At 46.8% G+C, this 26,855-nt stretch overlaps 1 protein-coding gene across 1 annotated transcript in view; it reads right to left on the reverse strand.

Annotated features, from left to right (window-relative positions):
* The window catches only part of LOC124011152 (collagen alpha-1(XVIII) chain-like), a 39,707-nt gene that overhangs the window by 7,067 nt on the left and 5,785 nt on the right, over positions 1–26,855 (reverse strand). The window contains 31 exon segments of the mRNA XM_046324226.1: positions 38–65; positions 210–275; positions 444–512; positions 785–838; positions 1,151–1,186; positions 1,309–1,386; positions 1,481–1,540; positions 1,891–1,926; positions 2,029–2,058; positions 2,154–2,237; positions 2,663–2,698; positions 2,818–2,916; positions 3,016–3,042; positions 3,132–3,203; positions 3,363–3,494; positions 4,876–4,920; positions 6,542–6,598; positions 6,736–6,870; positions 6,973–7,026; positions 7,132–7,215; positions 7,306–7,368; positions 7,561–7,587; positions 9,212–9,418; positions 9,525–9,542; positions 9,702–9,856; positions 10,397–10,453; positions 11,084–11,159; positions 11,297–11,350; positions 11,521–11,601; positions 12,552–12,827; positions 12,829–13,097. Coding sequence (XP_046180182.1) covers positions 38–65; positions 210–275; positions 444–512; positions 785–838; positions 1,151–1,186; positions 1,309–1,386; positions 1,481–1,540; positions 1,891–1,926; positions 2,029–2,058; positions 2,154–2,237; positions 2,663–2,698; positions 2,818–2,916; positions 3,016–3,042; positions 3,132–3,203; positions 3,363–3,494; positions 4,876–4,920; positions 6,542–6,598; positions 6,736–6,870; positions 6,973–7,026; positions 7,132–7,215; positions 7,306–7,368; positions 7,561–7,587; positions 9,212–9,418; positions 9,525–9,542; positions 9,702–9,856; positions 10,397–10,453; positions 11,084–11,159; positions 11,297–11,350; positions 11,521–11,601; positions 12,552–12,827; positions 12,829–13,097 — 2,565 coding nt within the window.

Raw genomic sequence — 26,855 nt, forward strand, 5'->3', positions numbered from 1 at the left:
TGGTGTGGGACTGGCCAATGAGAATGAGTTGACTTACCAGGATATAACCGTGATACATCATCCCGCTGAGTGTGAAACAGAACAAAGGAGAGAAGAGTTACACTACTGTACCTTGGAAAGAGACCCTATCAAACCTGACTGACTACAGCATATAACTCACAACACCAACGTCTGGGAAAGATACAATACTGGATCAGACATCTACTCACATTGAACCTGTCCAGAGGTACTGCTGGCCCGGGGGGTCCGGGTGGGCCAGGTGGTCCTGGAGGACCCTAAAAACATGGATCAATCTGGGTTAAACTGATGCCCTGTCTGGGTCATGACGGTCTAACCATACCACTGCTTTTATGAATGATTTGACATGCTGACCTCTGGGTTGCATCCCAACAGTCTTTCATGTATGAATCCCATCAATCACCAACCAGCGGTGTCATACTTACTCCATATCCTCCAGTCCCTCCCGCTGAATCCCCCCTCTCTCCTTTGACACCATTCAACCCAGGACGGCCCTGTAACCAACACACTGGTTCACATTCAGCAGCAGTCCATCACCATGTTAATACTGAACGGGAAATAGCACACTTGGATCCTTTCTAAGTCAGACTTCAGTGCCATTTAGCAAACACTCTTATTCAAAGCCACTTTGTCATGTGTGCATATATTTGTACATATGGGTGGTCCTGGGAATCAAACTCACTGTCTTGGCATTGCAAGAGCCATACTCAACCAACTGAGCTACAGAGCACCAGCACTTGGCTAATAGATGAACAGAGATACTTACCGGTCTACCTGGCATGCCTATATCTCCCTTTAGACCAGCTGGACCATAGGGACCCTATAGAGACAGAGAAGAATATACATCTACCAGCTGGACCCTATAGATACAGAACAATATAAATCTACCAGCTGGACCCTATAGAGACAGAACAATATAAATCTACCAGCTGGACCCTATAGATACAGAACAATATAAATCTACCAGCTGGACCCTATAGATACAGAGAACAATATACATTTACCAGATGGACCCTATAGAGACAGAACAATATAAATCTACCAGATGGACCCTACAGAAACAGAGAGCTATATACAGTACATCCATGGTTATCAGAAACAAAGCATGTCACTGTTAAAGGAGAGTACTTACAGGAGGTCCCTCAGGTCCCGGGAGTCCCTTCTCTCCCTGCACACACAGAGGTCAAAGGGTATCAACATTTTATGTTGCATGGCACATATAAAAGAGATGGACAAGCATAATAACATACAGTATTTCTACCAACTATAAATCTTGTGTGTGGTTCTCACCGGTTGAGACCCCAGCCCTCCCAGGTACAGGGGTCTTCCATCAGGCCCCATGCTAATACCAGGTTCTCCTTTCTCCCCCTGGACAGGACACAGGGTGGAGACATGTCAATACTTCATGCAATTTTCCCTGTACTGTACAGAAAACAAGATATGAATTAAGTTATTACCAGACCTTAGCTGCGTATCCTGGCTGTCCAGGCTCTCCTGTATCTCCCTTTGGTCCCATAGGCCCCTACAGAAGAAGTTGTGACCAGTATAAATAACAACCTTGTGTGTGTATATTTTTAAAAGAGAGTTCCATTAACATGTTTTAGACAGTTTTCAACATACAACTAGTAGGCCGTGCAGCATTGCTTTTTGAAATATTAGGGAGCACTATTAAGGTGTTTCAACTGAAATATATATAACATTTAAAAAATCCATTAACATGTTATAAAATCATTTTTGCCGCAATCTCCACCATACATCTAGAACAACACTGTCCGTTTGGTGTGTTTCAACTGTGATACATCTTTAGAAACAGTCACGGTAAATGTCTCCTCTCCACTGTGTGTTCATTGGCAGTGTGATACTGATACATACTGGGAATCCTGCCCGGCCGGGAAGACCTGGTCCTCCCTGGAGAAAAGGAAATACGGGTTAGGGTGACTATAAAACATAAGACATTATAAAACTGCATGTAGAGTAGCATAGTGACTGTCTGCCGAGTCAAATTCTCACCTGTCCTTGATTCCCAAGAACTCCATCAAACTACAACGAGACAGAGACGGGTAGGTCAGTTGTGTCACTGAAACATCACTATGATCCAGAGCAGACAAGAGCGTACAGTACACAGCCACACTCACGCTGCCTGAGGTCTGGTAGATCTGTCCCGGTGGGCCAGGGGCTCCCGGAGGTCCAGGGGGCCCCCCTTCACGTCCTGGCTCACCCTACAACACCACACACACAACAGCATGAGAGCCATGGGACACGCAATAGATGACTTACGCTACCGTTCAAAAGTTTGGGGTCACTTAGAAAAGTCTTTGTTTTTGAAAGAAAAGCAAATGTTTTGTCCATTTTAAAATAACATCAAATTGATTAGAAATACAGTGTAGACATTGTTAATGTTGTAAATGACTGTTGTAGCTGGAAACGGCGTACAGAGGCCCATTATCAGCAACCATCACTCCTGTGTTCCAATGGCATGTTGTGTTAGCTAATCCAAGTGTATCATTTTAAAAGGCGCATTGATCATTAGAAAACCCTTTTGCAATTATGTTAGCACAGCTGAAAACTGTTGTTCTGATTAAAGAAGCAAGAAAATAAAAAAAATCAACCACCAAAATATGGTAATCGGGAGTAGGTAACTCACCCTTTCTCCTCTGTCTCCCCTCTCCCCTTTGTCTCCCTGTGTATACACAAGAAACAAAACAGAATAGGTTAGTGCACTTTGTGTGGGTTACTCTAAAGCCTAAGTAACGTTCTAATAGAGTCTGGGCAGATGGCTGAGGGATAAGAATCTTCTACCAATTGTCCTGGGAATCCGTCCATCCCTGGTGTTCCATCCCGTCCTCGTGCTCCCTCGCTCCCCTTCTCTCCCGAAAGCCCAGGCAAACCAGATCTTCCCTGTATGATGACAGGAATACAGTAAGCATTGCTATATAACAAAGATCTGGCCTCCAATCAAACTTAGCAATATATTCAAAGGGATTTCCTGGTTCTTACTGGAAGGCCAGCGATTCCGGGCGGACCCTGAAAAACAATGGATATGTGACTATGTCTTAGTTGACGTGATCGTAAAGGCAATCCAAATGATGAGTGGATGGTAATGAATAGATCACCTGTGGTCCTGGAATCCCTATCACTCCAGCAACACCATTGACCCCCGTCACTCCGGAACCCTCCCCGTCACCCTACACAGAGAGGACACAGATACGTTCAAAAAAGACAATTCCACAAAAATATATGTAGTCAAATTGGTAACAATTTGAATGAAGGGAGCTGTGGGGTGGGAGGTTAAGCTGTAGTTGATGTAGTCTGGGTGGGTGGCAGGAGTTGTGTACAGTACTCACATAACGCACAGGGTAGGACTGTCCGGGGGGTCCGGGTGGTCCTGGAGTCCCAATCGGTCCCATGGGCCCAGGAAGCCCAGCCAAGCCCCCCTGCCCTGTCTGACCAGGCACTCCAGGGTCACCCTGAGAACCCTGGTGGTTAGGAGCGAAGAGGTGAGAGACAGAGAGAGATTGTAATGATGTGTGTGTAAAAATCAGCAGTCCATTTACATGTAGACATAATTAACACAGCATGCTAACAGACAAATAAAGAAGCATTCCACACAATTGGAAACACATTTAAGCTGAATTATTACTATAACAAGCAATGTAAATCAATATTGAAAATAATAATAAAAAAACAATTTCAAAAAACAATGACTGCATATAGTTTAGTTCCAATATTAAACATCCAGACTGATGGTAAAATATCTTAAGCAACGACATGCTATTTAAGATGCTATGTCAGAAGGCAAACAAGCAAATGTTCCATTTGTCCTATAATGAAACACTGGGAATTAGAGTTTTTCTCAGTGAGTTGATTCCCCCATGTGATGAATGCAGCCGAAACCAAGGAACCAATAGTATGCAGATGAAAACAAGGAACAAATAGCAGGGGACCCAGTAGTACCTGTGACCCATCACCTTCACTAAAGATACTGGTCAAAAAGTTGGAGAAGGCAGACAAAGAGTTTTGCTAGAGGGAGACAAGCATAAGCATAAAATCCTCACACCCCCACCAACATAATGTTTAGACTATCGATCTCTAGGAGAAGTCCCACCACCAACATCATGTTTAGACTATCGATCTCTAGAAGTCCCACACCAACATCATGTTTAGACTATCGATCTCTAGAAGTACCACCACCAACATCATGTTTAGACTATTGATCTCTAGGAGAAGTCCCACCACCAACATCATGTTTAGAGTAACATCATGTTTAGACTATCGATCTCTAGGAGAAGTCCCACACCAACAGCATGTTTAGACTATCGATCTCTAGAAGTACCACCACCAACATCATGTTTAGACTATTGATCTATAGGAGAAGTCCCACCACCAACATCATGTTTAGACTATCGATCTCTAGGAGAAGTCCCACCACCAACATCATGTTTAGACTATTGATCTCTAGGAGAAGTCCCACACCAACATCATGTTTAGACTATCGATCTCTAGGAGAAGTCCCACACCAAAATCATGTTTAGACTATCGATCTCTAGAAGTCCCACACCAACATCATGTTTAGACTATCGATCTCTTAGAGAAGTCCCACACCAACATCATGTTTAGACTATCGATCTCTAGAAGTCCCACACCAACATCATGTTTAGACTATCGATCTCTAAGAGAAGTCCCACACCAACATCATGTTTAGACTATCGATCTCTAGGAGAAGTCCCACCACCAACATCATGTTTAGACTATCGATCTCTAGGAGAAGTCCCACACCAAACAAACAAGGTCAAAGTGAAAATAGCTATATATTTAAGATTTAGAGGTGGGATAGTATGGGTGTATTTGAGAGCTCACCCTCTCTCCACTGGGCCCTGGAAGACCTAGATCACCAGCTTCTCCCTGCGGATGAGAGAGATAGAGACAATCATCTCAAAAGGATCCCTATACAAAGGTCCAGTTCTGTGCTGTATACAGTGATATATAAACTCAGCAAAAAAAGAAACACCCCTTTTTCAGGACCCTGTCTTTCAAAGATAGTTTGTAAAAATCTAAATAACTTCACAGATCTTCATTGTAAAGGGTTTAAACACTGTTTCCCCATGCTTGTTCAATGAACCATAAACAATTAATGAACATGCACCTGTATAATGGTTAATACACTAACAGCTTACAGATGGTAGGCAATTAAGGTCACAGTTCTGAAAACTTAGGACACTAAAGAGGCCTTTCTATTGACTCTGAATAACACCAAAAGAAAGATGACCAGAGTTCTTGCTCATCTTGCAAATGTTGCAAATGTTGCAAATGAGAACCTGTTCTCAATTAGCCTACCTGGTTAAATAAAGGTGAAATAAAAAATAAAAAAATAAAAATCTGCGTGAACATGCCTTAGGCATGCTGCAAGTAGGCATGAGGACTGCAAATGTGGACCAGGGCAATAAATTGCAATGTCCGTACAGTGAGATGCCTAAGACAGCACTACAGGGAGACAGGACGGACAGCTGATCGTCCTCGCAGTGGCAGACCACGTATAACAACACCCTCACATGATCAGTACATCCGAACATCACACTTACGGGACAGGTACAGGATGGCAACAACAACTGCCCGAGTTACACCAGGAATGCACAATCCCTCCATCGGTGCTCAGACTGTCCACAATAGGCTGAGAGGCTAGACTGAGGGCTTGTAGACCTGTTGTAAGGCAGGTCCTCACCAGACATCACCGGCAACAACGTTGCCTATGGGCACAAACCCACCATCGCTGGACCAGACAGGACTGGCAAAAGGTGCTCCTCACTGACGAGACGTGGTTTTGTTTCACCAGGGGTGATGGTCGGATTCGCGTTTATCGTCAAAGGAATGAACATTACACCGAGGCCTGTACTCTGGGGCGGGATAGATTTGGAGGTGGTGAGTCCGTCTTGGTCTGGGGTGGTGTGTCACAGCATCATCGGACTGAGCTGGTTGTCATTGCAGGCAATCTTAATGATGTGCATTACAGGGAAGACATCCTCCTCCCTCATCTGGTACCCTTCCTGCGGGCTTATCCTGACATGACCCTCCAGCATGACAATGCCACCAGCCATACTGCTCATTCTGTGCATGATTTCCTGCAAGACAGGAATGTCAGTGTTCTGCCATGGCCAGCGAAGAGCGCGGATCTCAATCCCATTGAGCACGTCTGGGACCTGTTGGACCGGAGGGTGAGGTGCAGTCCATGTGCTGTCCAGTTTCTGGTGCAGTCCATGAGGAGGAACTGCAATGCAGTACTTAATGCAGCTGGTGGCCACACCAGAAACTGACTTACTTTTAGGGGACACATTATTCCATTTCTGTTAGTCACATGTCTGTGGAACATGTTCAGTTTATGTCTCAGTTGTGGAATCTTGTTATGTTCATACAAATATTTACACATGTTAAGTGTGCTGAAAATAAACGCAGTTAACAGTGAGGACGTTTTTTTTTTTAGTATGATCAGTTGAGCTAAAATAAAACAAGTCTCCTCCCTGTCTCATACCTTCTCTCCGCTACTGGGTCCTGGGGTTCCAGGCCTGCCAGGTGGACCAGCGGGCCCCTGAAAAACACAGCGTGATATCAATACATAATGGTCAACAAATCAAGACATTCATTTCAATGCTGTAGTTGTGCTGTCTACAGTTAACTAGGCACAAAACATTGTCACGTCAGATATAGTAGAGAGAGGGTCCTCACTGGTAGGCCACGGGCCCCGTCCTGTCCGGGAGGTCCAGGGGGCCCGAAAGAGCCTGACCCATGGGAGCTGACACCACCGGCTGAGGGGCCAGGGGGACCTGGTGGGCCCGGGGGGCCTGGTAGACCACGGAGAGTCTAAAGAAACAGTCAACACAACAGTCTTGGGTTTCACAATATACAGTTTGGGAAAAGTCATTTTTCTGGGCCAAACTCAAAATCTCTGTGGCTAAAACATACCTGTATTCTCTCCAAATCTGGGAATCCTCCGGAGCCTTCCACATCCACAAATGTCTAGGGACAAATGAAGAAACATTAAAAGTGGTATATTGGTATATTCATGTCTGATCCACATAAATTAATGGGCTGAATGGCCTGATGCTGTAGTGGTTGACTCACAGCGCGATCAACTGTCCCTGGGCCTGGGGGTCCAGGTGGCCCTGGAGAACCCCTGGGTCCTGGGTAACCATCACCACGATCCCCCTGGAGAGGTCACAGGGAAAACACTCAGTATTTAACCTCCGATAATATTCAAATACTCATGCTCTTCAATAAATGGCTTCTGGCCTTTACCTTTTGTCCTTTGACCCCTGAGTCTCCTTGTGTTCCTGGGAACCCTCTGTCTCCGGCAGGTCCCTGAGTTGTGGTGGGACAGAGAGAGAAGACACAGCTTAGTGAGGCTGACACTGTCTGACCACTGCTACTGACCACCACCGCTTATCAATAATGACATCTGACCACCACTGTATTTCTCCTCACACAATTAACAATGAATAAAAACCCATGACATGAGATCAATGGGATAAAACATCAGAAAGTGACACTCACTAATTTGCCATCCTCTCCTGGATCCCCCTGGGGAATGAAATAGATATGGTTTGTTACAGTCAATTCAAAGAAAAACGTACAAGTACTGAGACCAAATAAAGTGAGAATGCTCTACCAGAATACAGTGCCTACGGAAAGTATTCAGACCCCTTGACTTTTTCCACATTTTCTTACGTTACAGCCTTATTCTAAAACTGATTAAATAAATCAGCAATCTACACACAATACCCCATAATGACAAACCATAATGACAAAGCAAAAACAGGTTTAGAAATGTTTGCAAACCCCCCCCCAGAAATACCTTATTTACATAAGTATTCAAACCCTTTGCTTATGAGACTAGAAATTGAGCTCAGGTGCATCCTGTTTCCATTGATTGGGCATGATTTGAAAAGGCACACACCTGTCTATATAAAGATACTACAGTGCATGTCATAGCCAAAACCAAGCCGTGAGGTCGAAGGAATTGTCCGTGGAGCTCCGAGACAGGATTGTGTCGAGGCACAGATCTGGGGAAGGGTACCAAAACATTTCTGCAGCATTGAAGGTCTCCAAGAACACAGTGGCCTCCATCATTCTTAATTGGAAGAAGTTTGGTACCACCAAGATTCTTCCTAAAGCTGGCCACCCAGCCAAACTGAGCAATCGGGGGAGATGGGCCTTAGTTTGTGAGGTGACCAAGAACCCGATGGTCACTCAGACAGAGCTCAGACGGAGATGGGAGAACCTTCAAGAAGGACAATAATCTCTGCAGCACTCCAATAATCAGGCCTTTATGGAAGAGTGACCAGACGGAAGCCACTCCTCAGTAAAAGGCACATGACAGCCCGTTTGGAGTTTGCCAAAAGGCACCTAAAGATTCTCAGACCATGAGAAACAAGATTATCTGGTCTGATGAAACCAAGATTGAACTCTTTGGCCTGAATGCCAAGCGTTATGTCTGGAGGAAACCTGACACTAACCCTACGGTGAAGCATGGTGATGGCAGCATCATGCTTTGGGGATGTTTTTCAGCGGCAGGGACTGGGAGACTAGTCAGGATCGATGCAAAGATGAACGAGCAAAGTACAGAGAGATAGTTGATGAAAACCTGCTCCAAAGCGGACCTCAGACTGGGGCAAAGGTTCACCTTCCAACAGGACAATGACCCTAAGCACACAGCCAAGACAACGCAAGTCTCAATGTCTTTGAGTGGCCCAGCCAGAGCCCGGACTTGAACCCAATCTAACATCTCTGGAGAGATGTGAAAATAACTGTGCTGCAACGCTCCCCATCCAACCTGACAGAGCTTGCAAGGATCTGCAGATAAAAATGGGAGAAACTCCCCAAATACAGTTGTGCCATGCTTGTAGCGTCATACCCAAAACGACTCGAGGCTGTAATCGCTGCTAAAGGTGCCTCAACAATGTACTGAGTAAAGGGTCTGAATACTTATGTAAATGTAATATTTCAGTTGTTCATTTTTAATACATGTGCAAAAATGTCGAAAAACTTGTTTTTGCTATGTCACTATCGGGTATTGTTTGTAGATGGTTGAGGGGGAAAAAACGATTTCATCCATTTTAGAATAAGGCTGTTGCGTGTGGTAAAAGTCAAGGAGTCTGAATACTTTCCGAATGCATTGTATGTCAGACGGTATGGTACAACTCACCGCTTCTCCCTCTGGTCCCTGGGGTCCTGCTGGTCCTTTGGCCCCTGGGGGCCCCATCGGTCCCATTGGCCCAGCCACTGGCTGCACCACAGAGCCGTCCCCTAGCCTCACAACCTGGGCAGCTGGCCCCCCAGGGCCAGGAGGGCCAGGGGGACCAGGTACACCACGGTCCCCCTTGGAGCCTGGGTAACCAAACCCAGAACTGCCCTGTGGGAAGAAAACAATCAACTACCTATTTAATCTGATCACTTCAATGACTAGCGAAGATGAAGTCAAATAAAAAGAAGCTGGGAAGGACAAAGTCAAAACATACCTTCAAGCCTTTGTCTCCCTGAAAGGAAAAGGAGACAAAGACAAGTTGTAAGTAATGTTGAAACTATTACATGTGTCTCAGAGGCATGTATGTGGTCTGTCTGAATCAGATGTAATCAGCTATGGGGGTCATCAGTTATAGGGGTTGTATAACACACAGTACTGTGCCAGACAGTACCTTTTCTCCACGTTCTCCTCCGCCTGATGAAGAGCCAGAGGAAGAAGCAGAGCTGGAGAAAGACCCCGATTCCCCCTTTGGCCCGACGGGACCTCTGTCCCCTGGACTGCCCTTCTCCCCTCTGTCCCCCTTCAATCCGTTAGAACCAGTAGGGCCTGACGACACACAGAGAGACACAGAGAGAGGAAGAGTTGGGTGTTAGAATAGACGTCAGAAGTAACATCGTTGTCATCATCGGCATGAATGTTGCTGTCATCGTCACTTTCACTCGCATCCTCTATCCTCAGTTAGCATCCTACTACCCTTTGTCCTCCCCTTCCGCAGAGTTTCATGCCAACCTACTCCACAGAGTTCCATGCCAACCTGCTCCACAGAGTTCCATGCCAACCTGCTCCACAGAGTTCCATGTCAATCTATTCCACAGAGTTCCATGCCAATCTATTCCACACAGTTCCATGCCAACCTACTCCACAGAGTTCCATGCAGACAGGACATGCTGAGGATGGCATGATGAGATCTCATCAACCTAGTCCAGTGCAGATTCCCTGAACTCTGACATGGAGTGGTAAGGGTATACTGTCCTGAAATCAGGGACTGGTTGTCAGGGAACTCCACTGGACCTCATTGGAGAGAGTTTATGATATAGCCTGACAGACGGACGGACAGACAGACAGACAACGTTTCCAGTGACCTACCTGGTTGACCTCCTGACCCTGGTCTGGACTCTACTGAGGTCTGATGATTCCCGTCACCTACAGTCAATAAACACAAACACACTTACCTGCATGCCTAGTTCGTACACTAGAAAACGCTAACAGTGATCAACAATCCCCTGGCGGGTAGGAGCGTTGGGCCAGTAACCGAAAGGTTGCAGGATCGAATCCCCAAGCTGACAAGTTAAAAATCTATTGTTCAGCCCCTGAGCAAGGTAGTTAACCCACTGTTCCCCAGGCACCAATGACGTGGATTTCGACTAAGGCAGCCCCCCCTCAGAGGGGTTAAATGGGTAAGATACATTTCAGTTGAATACATTTAGTTGTACAACTGACTAGGTATCCCCCATTCCTTTTCCTTTCCAATCAGCCACTCTTGAAGGAAAATTAAAGGTAATGTCTACCTTCTCCACTAGAAGGTGCTAGTGTGCTGTATATCCCAGCATACTGTATGTAACGAGCAACAAGGTTCTCGTGTTACACTAGGTACATATTTCCCTGATAGATAGTTGCACAATTTTTACATCAATAGTTTTTGTTAGCACTGCAGTTACTCTAAATATAGCTTAGTTGGTTCACTATTATATGCGCATTTTCAATAAACCTAAGTAATATTTTAAAGGATAACTTTACAGATGATATCATCATTGTTCGACTCAGCCCACTGACCTGTCTCTGAGAGCCTGTCGCTCACTGATGATGTCAGAGGGGGCTCTGGCACCGGTCGGAGAGATGGAGGGGTGGTCTGACAGGAGGGAGGAGAGGAAGGTTAGACAGGACAGACAGACCCTGATCCAATAGTTTCACAGTAAATCCTTCCTTCTATTTCCACATCACAGAATAGATTAACAGGACATAATAGGATAAAGAAGATTCCTTTACAGTTTTGCCGGTCTCTCTTCTGTCCCCATCCCCACTGCCAAAGTCACCTGAGGCCTGAGAGAGAGAGACAGAGGAAGAGAGAGAGAGAGACAGCAGAAGAGAGAGAGAGAGAGAGACAGCAAGACAAACAGAGACAAGTCAAGGCATTTGAGAAAACGTTAGTTGACATGAATCATATCATATTCCTTCTAAACTGTGTCTGGTTCTACAGTCTAATCACTCACAGCGTCTGAGTCATCATCATCTTCACAGAGTAGCTCAGCTGCTCGAGGGTTACCCACCACGTTCAGCTCAGCGATCGCCCCCTGCACAACATGCACAGACACACACACAGTGACACAGACAAACACACTGATGGCTGTGAGAAAGGAGATACTGTATAGCCATTGGTGCAGTATGAATTTAATGATGCTAGTCAGGATCAAAGCCATTAATATACAATCAAATGTAAAGAGGATGTGTCTGACTGACCGTGGCTAACTCAGAACAGACAGAGTCTTGCTGAAACAACAGACTGGGCTCTAAATCTCTCCCAGGGGCCTGGTAGAGTTAGACTATGAGAATGACATGGTTCTAAAACTCTCCCAGGGGCCTGGTAGAGTTAGACTATGAGAATGTCAGGGTTCTAAAACTCTCCCAGGGGCCTGGTAGAGTTAGACTATGAGAATGACAGGGTTCTAAATCTCTCCCAGGGGCCTGATAGAGTTAGACTATGAGAATGCACGTTTCAACACACTGTCTGTTAAAAACAGCAGGTGTTAGTGAGATGAAACCTAAACCCACACGTTGTTTGGGGGTAAATCCCTCACTATTCGCTCCCTCAGGAATCTCAGTCAGGTATGTGTCACTGGCAACAGGAAAGCCAGACAGCCAGTCACATCTTACTAACACAGCACTACTAACCCCTCCTCCCTCTAGTAAATCTATTTGCTGACCTGGCCTGACGTCTGGCCTTTCAACTTTGACCCCTCAGCATAGTCACTGACCCGTCTAAACACGTGATGGTCACATGGGGTTTGACACCAGAGCGAGGGTTGAGGGTGGGGGTGCAGAACAACAGAGACTTTAGAGGAAGAGTTATACATACCAATGTTTTACATGAGAGAACAATAAAGATGTTTTACATGAGAGAACAATAAAGATGTTTTACATGAGGGAACAATAAAGATGTTTTACATGAGGGAACAATAAAGTTTGAGGTAAATATGTGTGGTCAGGTCAGCATTAGAGGTGTGGTTGGCGATCCATACTGTACCTCGAACCTGTCAGGGTCCGCGCCTCCCGCCTGACCCACGAAGATGCCCGCCCCGCTGTCCAGCTCCATGTCATCCGGCGAGCGCTCCAACTTCACCGTCTTCCCAGAGGCGTCGCACCCCATGAAGAAGGTCACCTGGTCGTTGAACACGGACAGAGAGAACTTGGTCCAGGAGACTAGGTCCAGGGAGGGCACGGTGAAACTAGCGGCCAGGTACGAGGCCTCAGAGTCGGGCTCTGTGTAGTAGAACAGAATCTTCTGATTCCTGCCGTCAGCGTCCGGCGCTCAGCTTCACCCCCACGTACATGAACTTCTGGGAGGCGTCTGTGATGGAGAAGAGGACCCCGGGGCTGGAGGGGAGGATTTGGAAGACCAGGGAGAAGTCTCTGTAGAAGGGGTTGGGGAGGTGGGCCAGGGCCGGCTGTCCCGCAGCAGTCAGCCCGTCCTGCCCTCCGAAGTAGTAGGCGGGTTTCCCCCCCGGACCGGCCTGGGAATCATCAGGAGGCAGGTCTCCGATCAGCTGCAGTAGAGTCACACCACTCTCTACTGCAGGGGAGGAGACAGGACAGGAGGTGAGGTTACACACACGAAGCAAGCGCTTAGAGTACAGGAGTCCCATTGTCCCAGTCCAGAAACAAAGCACTAGCCCTAACTTAGGTCCCAGGGCACTGTGTAGATCTGAAAACATTGGATAAATAATAAATATGTCACCTTGCATTCTGATTTGTCCAATTCTTTCAGACTAGTTTACATGAAGTGCCCAGGGCTTCTTTCAGACTAGCCTACATGGAGTACCTAGGACTTATTTCAGACTAGTCTACATGAAGTACCTAGGACTTCTTTCAGACTAGTCTACATGAAGTGCCCAGGGCTTCTTTCAGATCTAGTCTACATGTAGTGCCCAGGGCTTCTTTCAGATCTAGTCTACATGTAGTGCCCAGGGCTTCTTTCAGACTAGTCTACATGAAGTGCCCAGGGCTTCTTTCAGATCTAGTCTACATGAAGTGCCCAGGGCTTCTTTCAGATCTAGTCTACATGAAGTGCCCAGGGCTTCTTTCAGATCTAGTCTACATGTAGTGCCCAGGGCTTCTTTCAGACTAGTCTACATGAAGTGCCCAGGGCTTCTTTCAGACTAGTCTACATGAAGTGCCCAGGGCTTCTTTCAGATCTAGTCTACATGAAGTGCCCAGGGCTTCTTTCAGACTAGTCTACATGAAGTGCCCAGGGCTTCTTTCAGACTAGTCTACATGAAGTGCCCAGGGCTTCTTTCAGATCTAGTCTACATGAAGTGCCCAGGGCTTCTTTCAGATCTAGTCTACATGAAGTGCCCAGGGCTTCTTTCAGATCTAGTCTACATGAAGTGCCCAGGGCTTCTTTCAGATCTAGTCTACATGAAGTGCCCAGGGCTTCTTTCAGATCTAGTCTACATGAAGTGCCCAGGGCTTCTTTCAGATCTAGTCTACATGAAGTGCCCAGGGCTTCTTTCAGATCTAGTCTACATGAAGTGCCCAGGGCTTCTTTCAGATCTAGTCTACATGAAGTGCCCAGGGCTTCTTTCAGATCTAGTCTACATGAAGTGCCCAGGGCTTCTTTCAGATCTAGTCTACATGAAGTGCCCAGGGCTTCTTTCAGATCTAGTCTACATGAAGTGCCCAGGGCTTCTTTCAGATCTAGTCTACATGAAGTGCCCAGGGCTTCTTTCAGATCTAGTCTACATGAAGTGCCCAGGGCTTCTTTCAGATCTAGTCTACATGAAGTGCCCAGGGCTTCTTTCAGACTAGTCTACATGTAGTGCCCAGGGCTTCTTTCAGACTAGTCTACATGAAGTGCCCAGGGCTTCTTTCAGACTAGTCTACATGTAGTGCCCAGGGCTTCTTTCAGATCTAGTCTACATGTAGTGCCCAGGGCTTCTTTCAGACTAGTCTACATGTAGTGCCCAGGGCTTCTTTCAGACTAGTCTACATGAAGTGCCCAGGGCTTCTTTCAGACTAGTCTACATGAAGTGCCCAGGGCTTCTTTCAGACTAGTCTACATGAAGTGCCCAGGGCTTCTTTCAGACTAGTCTACATGAAGTGCCCAGGGCTTCTTTCAGACTAGTCTACATGTAGTGCCCAGGGCTTCTTTCAGACTAGTCTACATGTAGTGCCCAGGGCTTCTTTCAGATCTAGTCTACATGAAGTGCCCAGGGCTTCTTTCAGACTAGTCTACATTCTTTATGTATTTATTTATTTTACCTTTATTTAACCAGGCAAGTCAGTTAAGAACAAATTCTTATTTTCAATGACGGCCTAGGAACAGTGGGTTAACTGCCTGTTCAGGGGCAGAACGACAGATTTGTACCTTGTCAGCTCGGGGGTTTGAACTTGCAACCTTCCGGTTACTAGTCCAATGCTCTAACCACATGTAGTGCCCAGGCCTTCTTTCAGATCTAGTCTACATGAAGTGCCCAGGGCTTCTTTCAGATCTAGTCTACATGAAGTGCCCAGGGCTTCTTTCAGATCTAGTCTACATGTAGTGCCCAGGGCTTCTTTCAGATCTAGTCTACATGAAGTGCCCAGGGCTTCTTTCAGATCTAGTCTACATGTAGTGCCCAGGGCTTCTTTCAGATATAGTCTACATGAAGTGCCCAGGGCTTCTTTCAGATCTAGTCTACATGTTGTGCCCAGGGCTTCTTTCAGACTAGTCTACATGTAGTGCCCAGGGCTTCTTTCAGATCTAGTCTACATGTAGTGCCCAGGGCTTCTTTCAGATCTAGTCTACATGAAGTGCCCAGGGCTTCTTTCAGATCTAGTCTACATGAAGTGCCCAGGGCTTCTTTCAGATATAGTCTACATGTAGTGCCCAGGGCTTCTTTCAGATCTAGTCTACATGTTGTGCCCAGGGCTTCTTTCAGACTAGTCTACATGTAGTGCCCAGGGCTTCTTTCAGATCTAGTCTACATGTAGTGCCCAGGGCTTCTTTCAGATCTAGTCTACATGAAGTGCCCAGGGCTTCTTTCAGATCTAGTCTACATGAAGTGCCCAGGGCTTCTTTCAGATCTAGTCTACATGAAGTGCCCAGGGCTTCTTTCAGATCTAGTCTACATGAAGTGCCCAGGGCTTCTTTCAGATCTAGTCTACATGTAGTGCCCAGGGCTTCTTTCAGATCTAGTGTACATGAAGTGCCCAGGGCTTCTTTCAGACTAGTCTACATGAAGACAAGATCTTTGGTAAACTACTGGTAGCTTTGCAACCCTAGTTCTACCTGGAATCAAAAAGGGTTCTACTATGGGGACAGCCGAATAATCATTTTAGCTTCTAGACAGCTCCTTTTTTTCTAAGCTTGTACCATCTTCCTTTACCATACCCCCAAACTTAACCCTCAGCTGAACAGCCAAACTGATCCTGAGTCAGTTGTTAAGGGCATAGAGTAAGCATACATAGAGTACTTTATCATTGACATGAAGTTACCGAAGGGTACAAGGGCACAGTGCAGTAGCAGTAGCAGATTAGAAAGCATTATGCCTTGATTGGTGTGCTGTGCTTCACCAAGTGACTTAGCCAGGATGAGTGCCTCAGGCCATACCCATACATGTGCAGTGGAGTAAACATGGCCACTGGGCAAAAACTGGTTGAATCAACGTTGTTTCCACATCGTTTCAACAACAATAAAACAATATGTGATGATGCTCACATTATCTTTCAAGCGCAGCAGCAAGCCTGACTGACCAAGCTAGGTAGTAGATGCAAAATAAAAGCAAAAATAAGGCTTTATGGAGAGAGTTTTGGGGTTCAGCAGGCAAAGACTGTGTCAAATGAACTTGGGCTGTTTTAGCATGGAAAAATATCTGACTGTAATCCAGTTCCCATGGACTCAAATAGCCTAGAGGGAAATGAGGAAATTACATGCGACTAACCATCACATTCACATGAAATAGCACCTCTAGGGAACTAAACACTGGACAGACAGACATCCTCTCATGGGTGAACTGTCAGAGTAGATTTATGACAGATGTTTAAAGAAAAGCCCACACTGTACAATGTGAATGTCACACGAACCAGAGATACTTGAGATTTCCTATCCCTCCAGTGATGTAAACTTAAACAGGGAAGTGAACTCCGTAACACAAGTCATTAAGTCTCAGAGGATCTAGACTGAACCATGAGGAGTTATTCCAATAGCTAATAGTGTATCCTAAAGGGGATCTAACTTCTCAATGGCCAAAAGTGGCATTCATAAGTAAGTGCAATATCATATCATACTTAAGCAATAAGTATCGGTTAAAAATCGCATTCTAGCCAGTGTCTATTCTACAAGTTACCACGGGCTAAATCTATGAATGCCCTTTCAGGTGGTTGAGTAAGCCTACATTTTAAAATGCATCATGTCTCATATTAGTATCATACTTCCAGCTGTGACTTGTGTGAATGGTATTTATTGGACTATTGGATACTACTTGGGTGCAGCCCTTGGACAGCAACCAATTCAGAAGGACTATTGTACTACATCCTAAAAGTAATTGGAACAAGAGACTCAACACTTTTTGGACTAATCTCAAACATGTGTTTCCACACACTAACACAGCAACACCACTTACTCTGTACAGCCTGTACTCACTCCCACACCATATTGCTAAGCCAGCTAGGGTCTCACTGGACACTGCTGTTATGCTATCTACATTCTAAACCTGCAAGTCAACCGAAGCTTAGCTGAAGATCCTGTGGGATTTCAGCCAATTAGTGTGAGTCAGAGAGGGTGAGGGGGAGGCAGCTTCTCATCGGATGCACCTGTTATTGGTCCATCTGACAGGGCGCTATGGCAGTCACAGCTGTGGTCCGGTTAGCCCAACACTAACCAAACACTACCGTAGATACTAACCCAACACTACTGCAGCCACTAACCCAACACTACCGCAGACACTAACCCAACACTACCGCAGACACTAACCCAACACTACCGCAGATACTAACCCAACACTACCGCAGATACTAACCCAACACTACCGCAGATACTAACCCAGCACTACGACAGACACTAACCCAACACTACCGCAGACACTAACCCGACACTACCGCAGACACTAACCCGACACTACCGCAGACACTAACCCGACACTACCGCAGACACTAACCCAACACTACCGCAGACACTAACCCAACACTACCAGACACTACTGCAGACACTAACCCAACCCTACCCCAACACTACCGCAGACACTAACCCAACACTACCGCAGACACTAACCCAACACTACCGCAGACACTAACCCAACACTACCGCAGACACTAACCCAACACTACCGCAGACACTAACCCAACACTACCGCAGACACTAACCCAACACTACCGCAGACACTAACCCAACACTACCGCAGACACTAACCCAACACTACCGCAGACACTAAACCAACACTACCGCAGACACTAAACCAACACTACCGCAGACACTAACTCAACACTACCGCAGACACTAACTCAACACTACCGCAGACACTAAACCAACACTACCGCAGACACTAAACCAACACTACCGCAGACACTAAACCAACACTACCAGACACTACTGCAGACACTAACCCAACACTACTGCAGACACTAACCCAACCCTACCCCAACATTACCGCAGACACTAACCCAACACTACCACAGACACTACCGCAGACACTAACCCAACCCTACCCCAACACTACCGCAGACACTAACCCAACACTACCGCAGACACTAACCCAACACTACCGCAGACACTAACTCAACACTACCGCAGACACTAACTCAACACTACCGCAGACACTAACTCAACACTACCGCAGACACTAACTCAACACTACCACAGACACTACCGCAGACACTAACCCAACCCTACCGCAGACACTAACCCAACCCTACCGCAGACACTAACCCAACCCTACCGCAGACACTACCCCAACACTACCGCAGACACTACCCCAACACTACCGCAGACACTACCCCAACACTACCGCAGACACTAACCCAACACTACCGCAGACACTAACCCAACACTACCGCAGACACTAACCCAACACTACCACAGACACTACTGCAGACACTAACCCAACACTACCGCAGACACTAACCCAACCCTACCCCAACACTACTGCAGACACTACTGCAGACACTAACCCAACACTACCGTAGACACTAACCCAACACTACCGTAGACACTAACCCAACACTACCGTAGACACTAAACCAACACTACCGCAGACACTAAACCAACACTACCGCAGACACTAAACCAACACTACCGCAGACACTGACCCAACACTACCGCAGACACTGACCCAACACTACCGCAGACACTAACCCAACACTACCGCAGACACTAACCCAACACTACCGCAGACACTAAACCAACACTACCGCAGACACTAACCCAACACTACCACAGACACTAAACCAACATTACCGCAGACACTAACCCAACACTACCGCAGACACTAACCCAACACTACCGCAGACACTAACTCAACACTACCGCAGACACTAAACCAACACTACCGCAGACACTAAACCAACACTACCGTAGACACTAAGTCATTTAGCAGACGCTCTTATCCAGAGCGACTTACAAATTGGTGCATTCACCTTATGACATCCAGTGGAACAGTCACTTTACAATAGTGCATCTAAATCTTAAAGGGGGGGGTGAGAGGGATTACTTATCCTATCCTAGGTATTCCTTAAAGAGGTGGGGTTTCAGGTGTCTCCGGAAGGTGGTGATTGACTCCGCTGTCCTGGCGTCGTGAGGGAGTTTGTTCCACCATTGGGGGGCCAGAGCAGCGAACAGTTTTGACTGGGCTGAGCGGGAACTGTACTTCCTCAGTGGTAAGGAGGCGAGCAGACCAGAGGTGGATGAACGCAGTGCCCTTGTTTGGGTGTAGGGCCTGATCAGAGCCTGGAGGTACTGAGGTGCCGTTCCCCTCACAGCTCCGCAGGCAAGCACCATGGTCTTGTAGCGGATGCGAGCTTCAACTGGAAGCCAGTGGAGAGAACGGAGGAGCGGGGTGACGTGAGAGAACTTGGGAAGGTTGAACACCAGACGGGCTGCGGCGTTCTGGATGAGTTGAAGGGGTTTAATGGCACAGGCATGGAGCGCAGCCAACAGCGAGTTGCAGTAATCCAGACGGGAGATGACAAGTGCCTGGATTAGGACCTGCGCCGCTTCCTGTGTGAGGCAGGGTCGTACTCTGCGGATGTTGTAGAGCATGAACCTACAGGAACGGGCCACCGCCTTGATGTTGGTTGAGAACGACAGGGTGTTGTCCAGGATCACGCCAAGGTTCTTAGCGCTCTGGGAGGAGGACACAATGGAGTTGTCAACCGTGATGGCGAGATCATGGAACGGGCAGTCCTTCCCCGGGAGGAAGAGCAGCTCCGTCTTGCCGAGGTTCAGCTTGAGGTGGTGATCCGTCATCCACACTGATATGTCTGCCAGACATGCAGAGATGCGATTCGCCACCTGGTCATCAGAAGGGGGAAAGGAGAAGATTAATTGTGTGTCGTCTGCATAGCAATGATAGGAGAGACCATGTGAGGTTATGACAGAGCCAAGTGACTTGGTGTATAGCGAGAATAGGAGAGGGCCTAGAACAGAGCCCTGGGGGATACCAGTGGTGAGAGCGCGTGGTGAGGAGACAGATTCTCGCCACGCCACCTGGTAGGAGCGACCTGTCAGGTAGGATACAATCCAAGCGTGGGCCGCGCCGGAGATGCCCAACTCGGAGAGGTTGGAGAGGAGGATCTGATGGTTCACAGTATCGAAGGCAGTCGATAGATCTAGAAGGATGAGAGCAGAGGAGAGAGAGTTAGCTTTAGCAGTGCGGAGCGCCTCCGTGATACAGAGGAGAGCAGTCTCAGTTGAATGACTAGTCTTGAAACCTGACTGATTTGGATCAAGAAGGTCATTCAGAGAGAGATAGCGGGAGAGCTGGCCAAGGACGGCACGTTCAAGAGTTTTGGAGAGAAAAGAAAGAAGGGATACTGGTCTGTAATTGTTGACATCGGAGGGATCGAGTGTAGGTTTTTTCAGAAGGGGTGCAACTCTCGCTCTCTTGAAGACGGAAGGGACGTAGCCAGCGGTCAGGGATGAGTTGATGAGCGAGGTGAGGTAAGGGAGAAGGTCTCCGGAAATGGTCTGGAGAAGAGAGGAGGGGATAGGGTCAAGCGGGCAGGTTGTTGGGCGGCCGGCCGTCACAAGACGCCAGATTTCATCTGGAGAGAGAGGGGAGAAAGAGGTCAGAGCACAGGGTAGGGCAGTGTGAGCAGAACCAGAGGTGTCGTTTGACTTAGCAAACGAGGATCGGATGTCATCGACCTTTTCAAAATGGTTGACGAAGTCATCTGCAGAGAGGGAGGAGGGGAAGGTGGCAAAGAGCTTCCTAGGGTTAGAGGCAGATGCTTGGAATTTAGAGTGGTAGAAAGTGGCTTTAGCAGCAGAGACGGAGGAGGAAAATGTAGAGAGGAGGGAGTGAAAGGATGCCAGGTCCGCAGGGAGGCGAGTTTTCCTCCATTTCCGCTCGGCTGCCCGGAGCCCTGTTCTGTGAGCTCGCAATGAGTCATCGAGCCACGGAGCGGGAGGGGAGGGCCGAGCCGGCCTGGAGGATAGGGGACATAGAGAGTCAAAGGATGCAGAGAGGGAGGAGAGGAGGGTTGAGGAGGCAGAATCAGGAGATAGGTTGGAGAAGGTTTGAGCAGAGGGAAGAGATGATAGGATGGAAGAGGAGAGAGTAGCGGGGGAGAGAGAGCGAAGGTTGGGACGGAGCGATACCATCCGAGTAGGGGCAGTGTGGGAGGTGTTGGATGAGAGCGAGAGGGAAAAGGATGCAAGGTATTGGTCGGAGACTTGGAGCGGAGTTGCAATGAGGTTAGTGGAAGAACAGCATCTAGTAAAGATGAGGTCGAGCGTATTGCCTGCCTTGTGAGTAGGGGGGGAAGGTGAGAGGGTGAGGTCAAAAGAGGAGAGGAGTGGAAAGAAGGAGGCAGAGAGGAATGAGTCAAAGGTAGACGTGGGGAGGTTAAAGTCGCCCAGAACTGTGAGAGGTGAGTCGTCCTCAGGAAAGGAGCTTTTCAAGGCATCAAGCTCATTGATGAACTCTCCGAGGGAACCTGGAGGGCGATAAATGATAAGGATGTTAAGCTTGAAAGGGCTGGTAACTGTGACAGCATGGAATTCAAAGGAGGCGATAGACAGATGGGTAAGGGGAGAAAGAGAGAATGACCACTTGGGAGAGATGAGGATCCCGGTGCCACCACCCCGCTGACCAGAAGCTCTCGGGGTGTGCGAGAACACGTGGGCGGACGAAGAGAGAGCAGTAGGAGTAGCAGTGTTGTCTGTGGTGATCCATGTTTCCGTCAGTGCCAAGAAGTCGAGGGACTGGAGGGAGGCATAGGCTGAGATGAACTCTGCCTTGTTGGCCGCAGATCGGCAGTTCCAGAGGCTACCGGAGACCTGGAACTCCACGTGGGTCGTGCGCGCTGGGACCACCAGATTAGGGTGGCCGCGGCCATACGGTGTGGAGCGTTTGTATGGTCTGTGCAGAGAGGAGAGAACAGGGATAGACAGACACATAGTTGACAGGCTACAGAAGAGGCTACGCTAATGCAAAGGAGATTGGAATGACAAGTGGACTACACGTCTCGAATGTTCAGAAAGTTAAGATTACGTAGCAAGAATCTTATTGACTAAAATGATTAAAATGATACAGTACTGCTGAAGTAGGCTAGCTGGCAGTGGGTGCGTTGTTGACACTACACTAATCAAGTCGTTCCGTTGAGTGTAATAGTTTTGACAGTGCTGCTATTCAGGGGCTAGCTGGCTAGCTAGCAGTGTTGTTTACGTTACGTTGCGTTAAAAGAACGACAATAGCTGGCTAGCTAACCTAGAAAATCGCTCTAGACTACACAATTATCTTTGATACAAAGACGGCTATGTAGCTAGCTATGTAGCTAGCTACGATCAAACAAATCAAACCGTTGTACTGTAAAGAAATGAAATGAAAATGTGATACTACCTGTGAATGCGACCAACACTACCGCAGTCACTAAACCAACACTACCGTAGACACTAAACCAACACTACCGCAGACACTAAACCAACATTACCGCAGACACTAACCCAACACTACCGCAGACACTAACCAACACTACCGCAGACACTAACCAACACTACCATAGACACTAACCCAACACTACCGCAGACACTAACCCAACACTACCGCAGACACTAACCCAACACTACCGCAGACACTAACCCAACACTACCGCAGACACTAACCCAACACTACCGCAGACACTAACCAACACTACCGCAGACACTAACCCAACACTACCGCAGACACTAACCCAACACTACCGCAGACACTAACCCAACACTACCGCAGACACTAACCCAACACTACCGCAGACACTAACCCAACACTACCGCAGACACTAACCAACACTACCATAGACACTAAACCAACACTACCGCAGACACTAAACCAACACTACCGCAGACACTAAACCAACACTACCGCAGACACTAACCCAACACTACCGCAGACACTAACCCAACACTACCGCAGACACTAACCCAACACTACCGCAGACACTAACCCAACACTACCGCAGACACTAATCCAACACTACCGCAGACACTAATCCAACACTACCGCAGACACTAATCCAACACTACCGCAGACACTAATCCAACACTACCGCAGACACTAATCCAACACTACCGCAGACACTAAACCAACACTACCGCAGACACTAAACCAACACTACCGCAGACACTAAACCAACACTACCGCAGACACTAACCCAACACTACCGCAGACACTAACCCAACACTACCGCAGACACTAACCCAACACTACCGCAGACACTAACCCAACACTACCGCAGACACTAACCCAACACTACCGCAGACACTAAACCAACACTACCGCAGACACTAAACCAACACTACCGCAGACACTAACCCAACACTACCGTAGACACTAAACCAACACTACCGCAGACACTAACCCAACACTAACCCAAGTCACAAAAGAGCCTCAGGGAGTAACTGATTTCTGTCTACCAAACATAACAAAGAACGATAATGAAAAAGTTAGATAAGAGAGGCAGAACAAAAGAGGAATATGGAATGTATCCACTATAGCTGTCAGAAAGTATTGCCAGTTACATACCAGCCATGTTTACCAACATGGATGTCATAACAGAGAATCCATCGACTCACTCACTTGTACTGCACTATACAAAATCAACTGGGACTGAGTTGCACTGCATTGAATGGGGATTCCCATGCAGGCAGATGTCGTGTTGACAGGAGAACGTGGGAACACCACCACCACATCCCAGGATCACATTTCATTTCAGTCATTTAGCAGCTGAGTAACATGGGACCAGGGTGGCTGGCCAGGCAGGCAGCTTCCCTTCCCTGTTCCCAATCTGACATGATTCCATGATTCTCCACACTGGTCTGATCCTTCACGCTATCCTGGCAACGCTCAGAGACGTTCAACAGCACTGCAGTAGTAGGGAACCTTACAGCGTTCCAGGGATTCCCAGTCAGATATAGATTAAGGGAATATCCTGTCAATTACGTACTGCAGATGTCCCACCCAATAGGGAATATATTCCCACCTCCCCCAGATTGGGAAATCCATGGCCTACAGTGTACATTTTAAATTTGCAAAAAAATCTAAAAACCTATTTTTGCTTTGTCATTATGGGGTATTGTGTGTAGATTGATGAGGAAAATAAACAATTTAATCAATTTTAGAATAAGACTGCAAATTGGAAAAAGTGAAGGGGTCTGAATACTGAATGCACTTTATGTCTGTCAGATAGTCACCTGATCCCTGTATGTCACCTGCTATATCATGAACTTCCATATTTGGAATAACAATGTGTATAACAATGTGTGGTGGGTGGTTTCTGTGAGGCACAAAATGGCTGCCATGTTGTATCACCCAGGTAGGTGCTAGTGGATGAGGGTGAGTTACGGTATGAAGTACTTTAGGACATGATGGAAACGAATACAATCTAGAAAAAACATTAGAAATCTTGTAGCTACAAAAACCCTGCTTGCCAAAGAATACATACACCAACCTGCAGTCATTCATATCCATAACAATACAATACACTGAGAATGAATCAATCTTCCTTAGTGAATAAAGGAAACAGTTACATTTATATCAGTGTTGAAATTTGATATATTTAGCTGTATATACAGTGCATTCAGAAAGTATTCAGACTTTTTCAACATTTTGTTACATTACAGCCTTATTCTAAAATGGATTTAAAAAAATGTTTCCCTCATCAATCTACACACAATACCCCATAATGACTTAATGACAAAAAAAGGTTTAGATATTTTTGCAAATGTATTCAAAATAAACAAAATAGGACGTTTACATAAGTATTCATACCCTTTACTCAATTACAGCCTCAAGTCTTCTTGGGTATGACGTTACAAGTTTGGCACACCTGTATTTGGGGAGTTTCTCCCATTTTCCTCTTCAGATCCCCTCAAGCTCTGTCAGGTTGGATGGGGAGCATCGCTGCACCGCTATTTTCAGGTCTCTCCAGAGATGTTCGATCGGGTTCAAGTCCAGACTCTGGCTGGGCCACTCAAGGACATTCTGAGACTCTTCCCGAAAACACTTCTGCGTTGTCTTGGCTGTGTGCTTAGGATCGTTGTGCTTCTGGAAGGTGAACCTTTGTCCCAGTCTGAGGTCCTGAGAACTCTGTACTTTGCTCTGTTCATCTTTCCCTCAATCCTGACTAGTCTCCCAGTCCCTGGCACTGAAAAACATCCACACAGCATGATGCTGCTACCCCCATGCTTCACCGTAGGAATGGTGCCAGGTTTCCTCCAGACATGATGCTTGGCATTTAGGCCAAAGAGTTTAATATTGGTTTCATCAGACCAGAGAATCTTGTTTGGGTTTGGGTTCTTTGTCACCTCCCTGACCAACGCCCTTCTCCCCCGATTGCTCAGAATGATGGAGGCCACTGTGTTCTTGGGGACCTTCATTGTTGCAGAAATGTTTTGGTAACCTACCTCAGATCTGTGCCTCGACACAATCCTGTCTCGGACCTCTACGGACAACTCCTTTGAACTCATGGCTTGGTTTTGGCTCTGACATGCACTGTCAACTGTGGGACCTTATATAGGCAGGTGTGTGCCTTTCCAAATCATGTAAAATCAATTTAATTTACCACAGGTGTACTCCAATCAAGTTGCAGAAACATCTCAAGGATGATCAATGGAAACAGGATGCACCTGAACTCAATTACGAATCTCATAGCAAAGGGTCTAAATACTTATGTAAATGACGTGTTTTTGTTGAGTTTTTTGCACAAAAAAAACGTTTTTTGCATTGTGATTATGGGGTAATATGTATAGATTGATGAGGGGGAAAAATTATGTAATCCATTTCAGAATAAGTCTGTAATGTGACAAAATATGGAAAAAGTCAAGGGGCCTGTATACTTTCCGTATGTACAGTATAACGTTATTTTATCCCCTCGCCTCTCTATCCTATCTTCATCTTCTCCTCTTCACTTCTGTTATCCTAGCAAAGAGCTCCCTCTTATAACAAGCCAAGAGGGCATACATAAAATGTCCCGCAACCCAAACATGGACTAAACTACAGTCCATCTAGTTACCTCACGTCTGAGTTTCACTCTGTTTTAAATAAACTTAGGTATGTCACAGTGAACAATAAAAACGTTAACAGAATGCTACCTCCTTGTAAAAGGCTTCATTGCCTCTAGACCGCGCTAAAGAAATGCTGCTGTTCTCTTCGTCTGAAAACTGTAATAAGTAATTGCTTGGGAAAATGAGAAGGCCTAACTAACTGTGTGCAAAGAGCAACAGAAAACTATTTTCCTAATTCAATGATGCATCAGAGAGACCCAGGGGCCGTACACCAAACAACTGTTTGTTTAAACCTCCAGGTTCCAAGATGACAGTGCCAAAAACGACTGTACGGACATAAGAATGTACTTTAATTACAATAATGTAAGTAGCAGGTGGCCTCCTGAGAGGCGCAGTGGTCTAAGGCACTGCATCGCAGCTGTGTCACTAGAGATCCTGGTTAGAGTCCAGGCTCTGTCGCAGCCGGCCGAGACCAGGAGACCCATGGGCCGGTGCACAATTGGCCCAGTGTCATTCGGGTTAGGGAAGGGTTTGGCCGGCAGGTATGTCCTTGCCCCATCGCGCACTAGCGACTCCTGTGGCGGGTCGGGCACAGTGCACACTGACACGGTCGCCAGGTGCACGGTGTTTCCTCCGACACATTGGTGCGGCTGG

This window comes from Oncorhynchus gorbuscha, linkage group LG23, assembly GCF_021184085.1.
Source record: "Oncorhynchus gorbuscha isolate QuinsamMale2020 ecotype Even-year linkage group LG23, OgorEven_v1.0, whole genome shotgun sequence".
Taxonomy (NCBI): domain Eukaryota; kingdom Metazoa; phylum Chordata; class Actinopteri; order Salmoniformes; family Salmonidae; genus Oncorhynchus; species Oncorhynchus gorbuscha.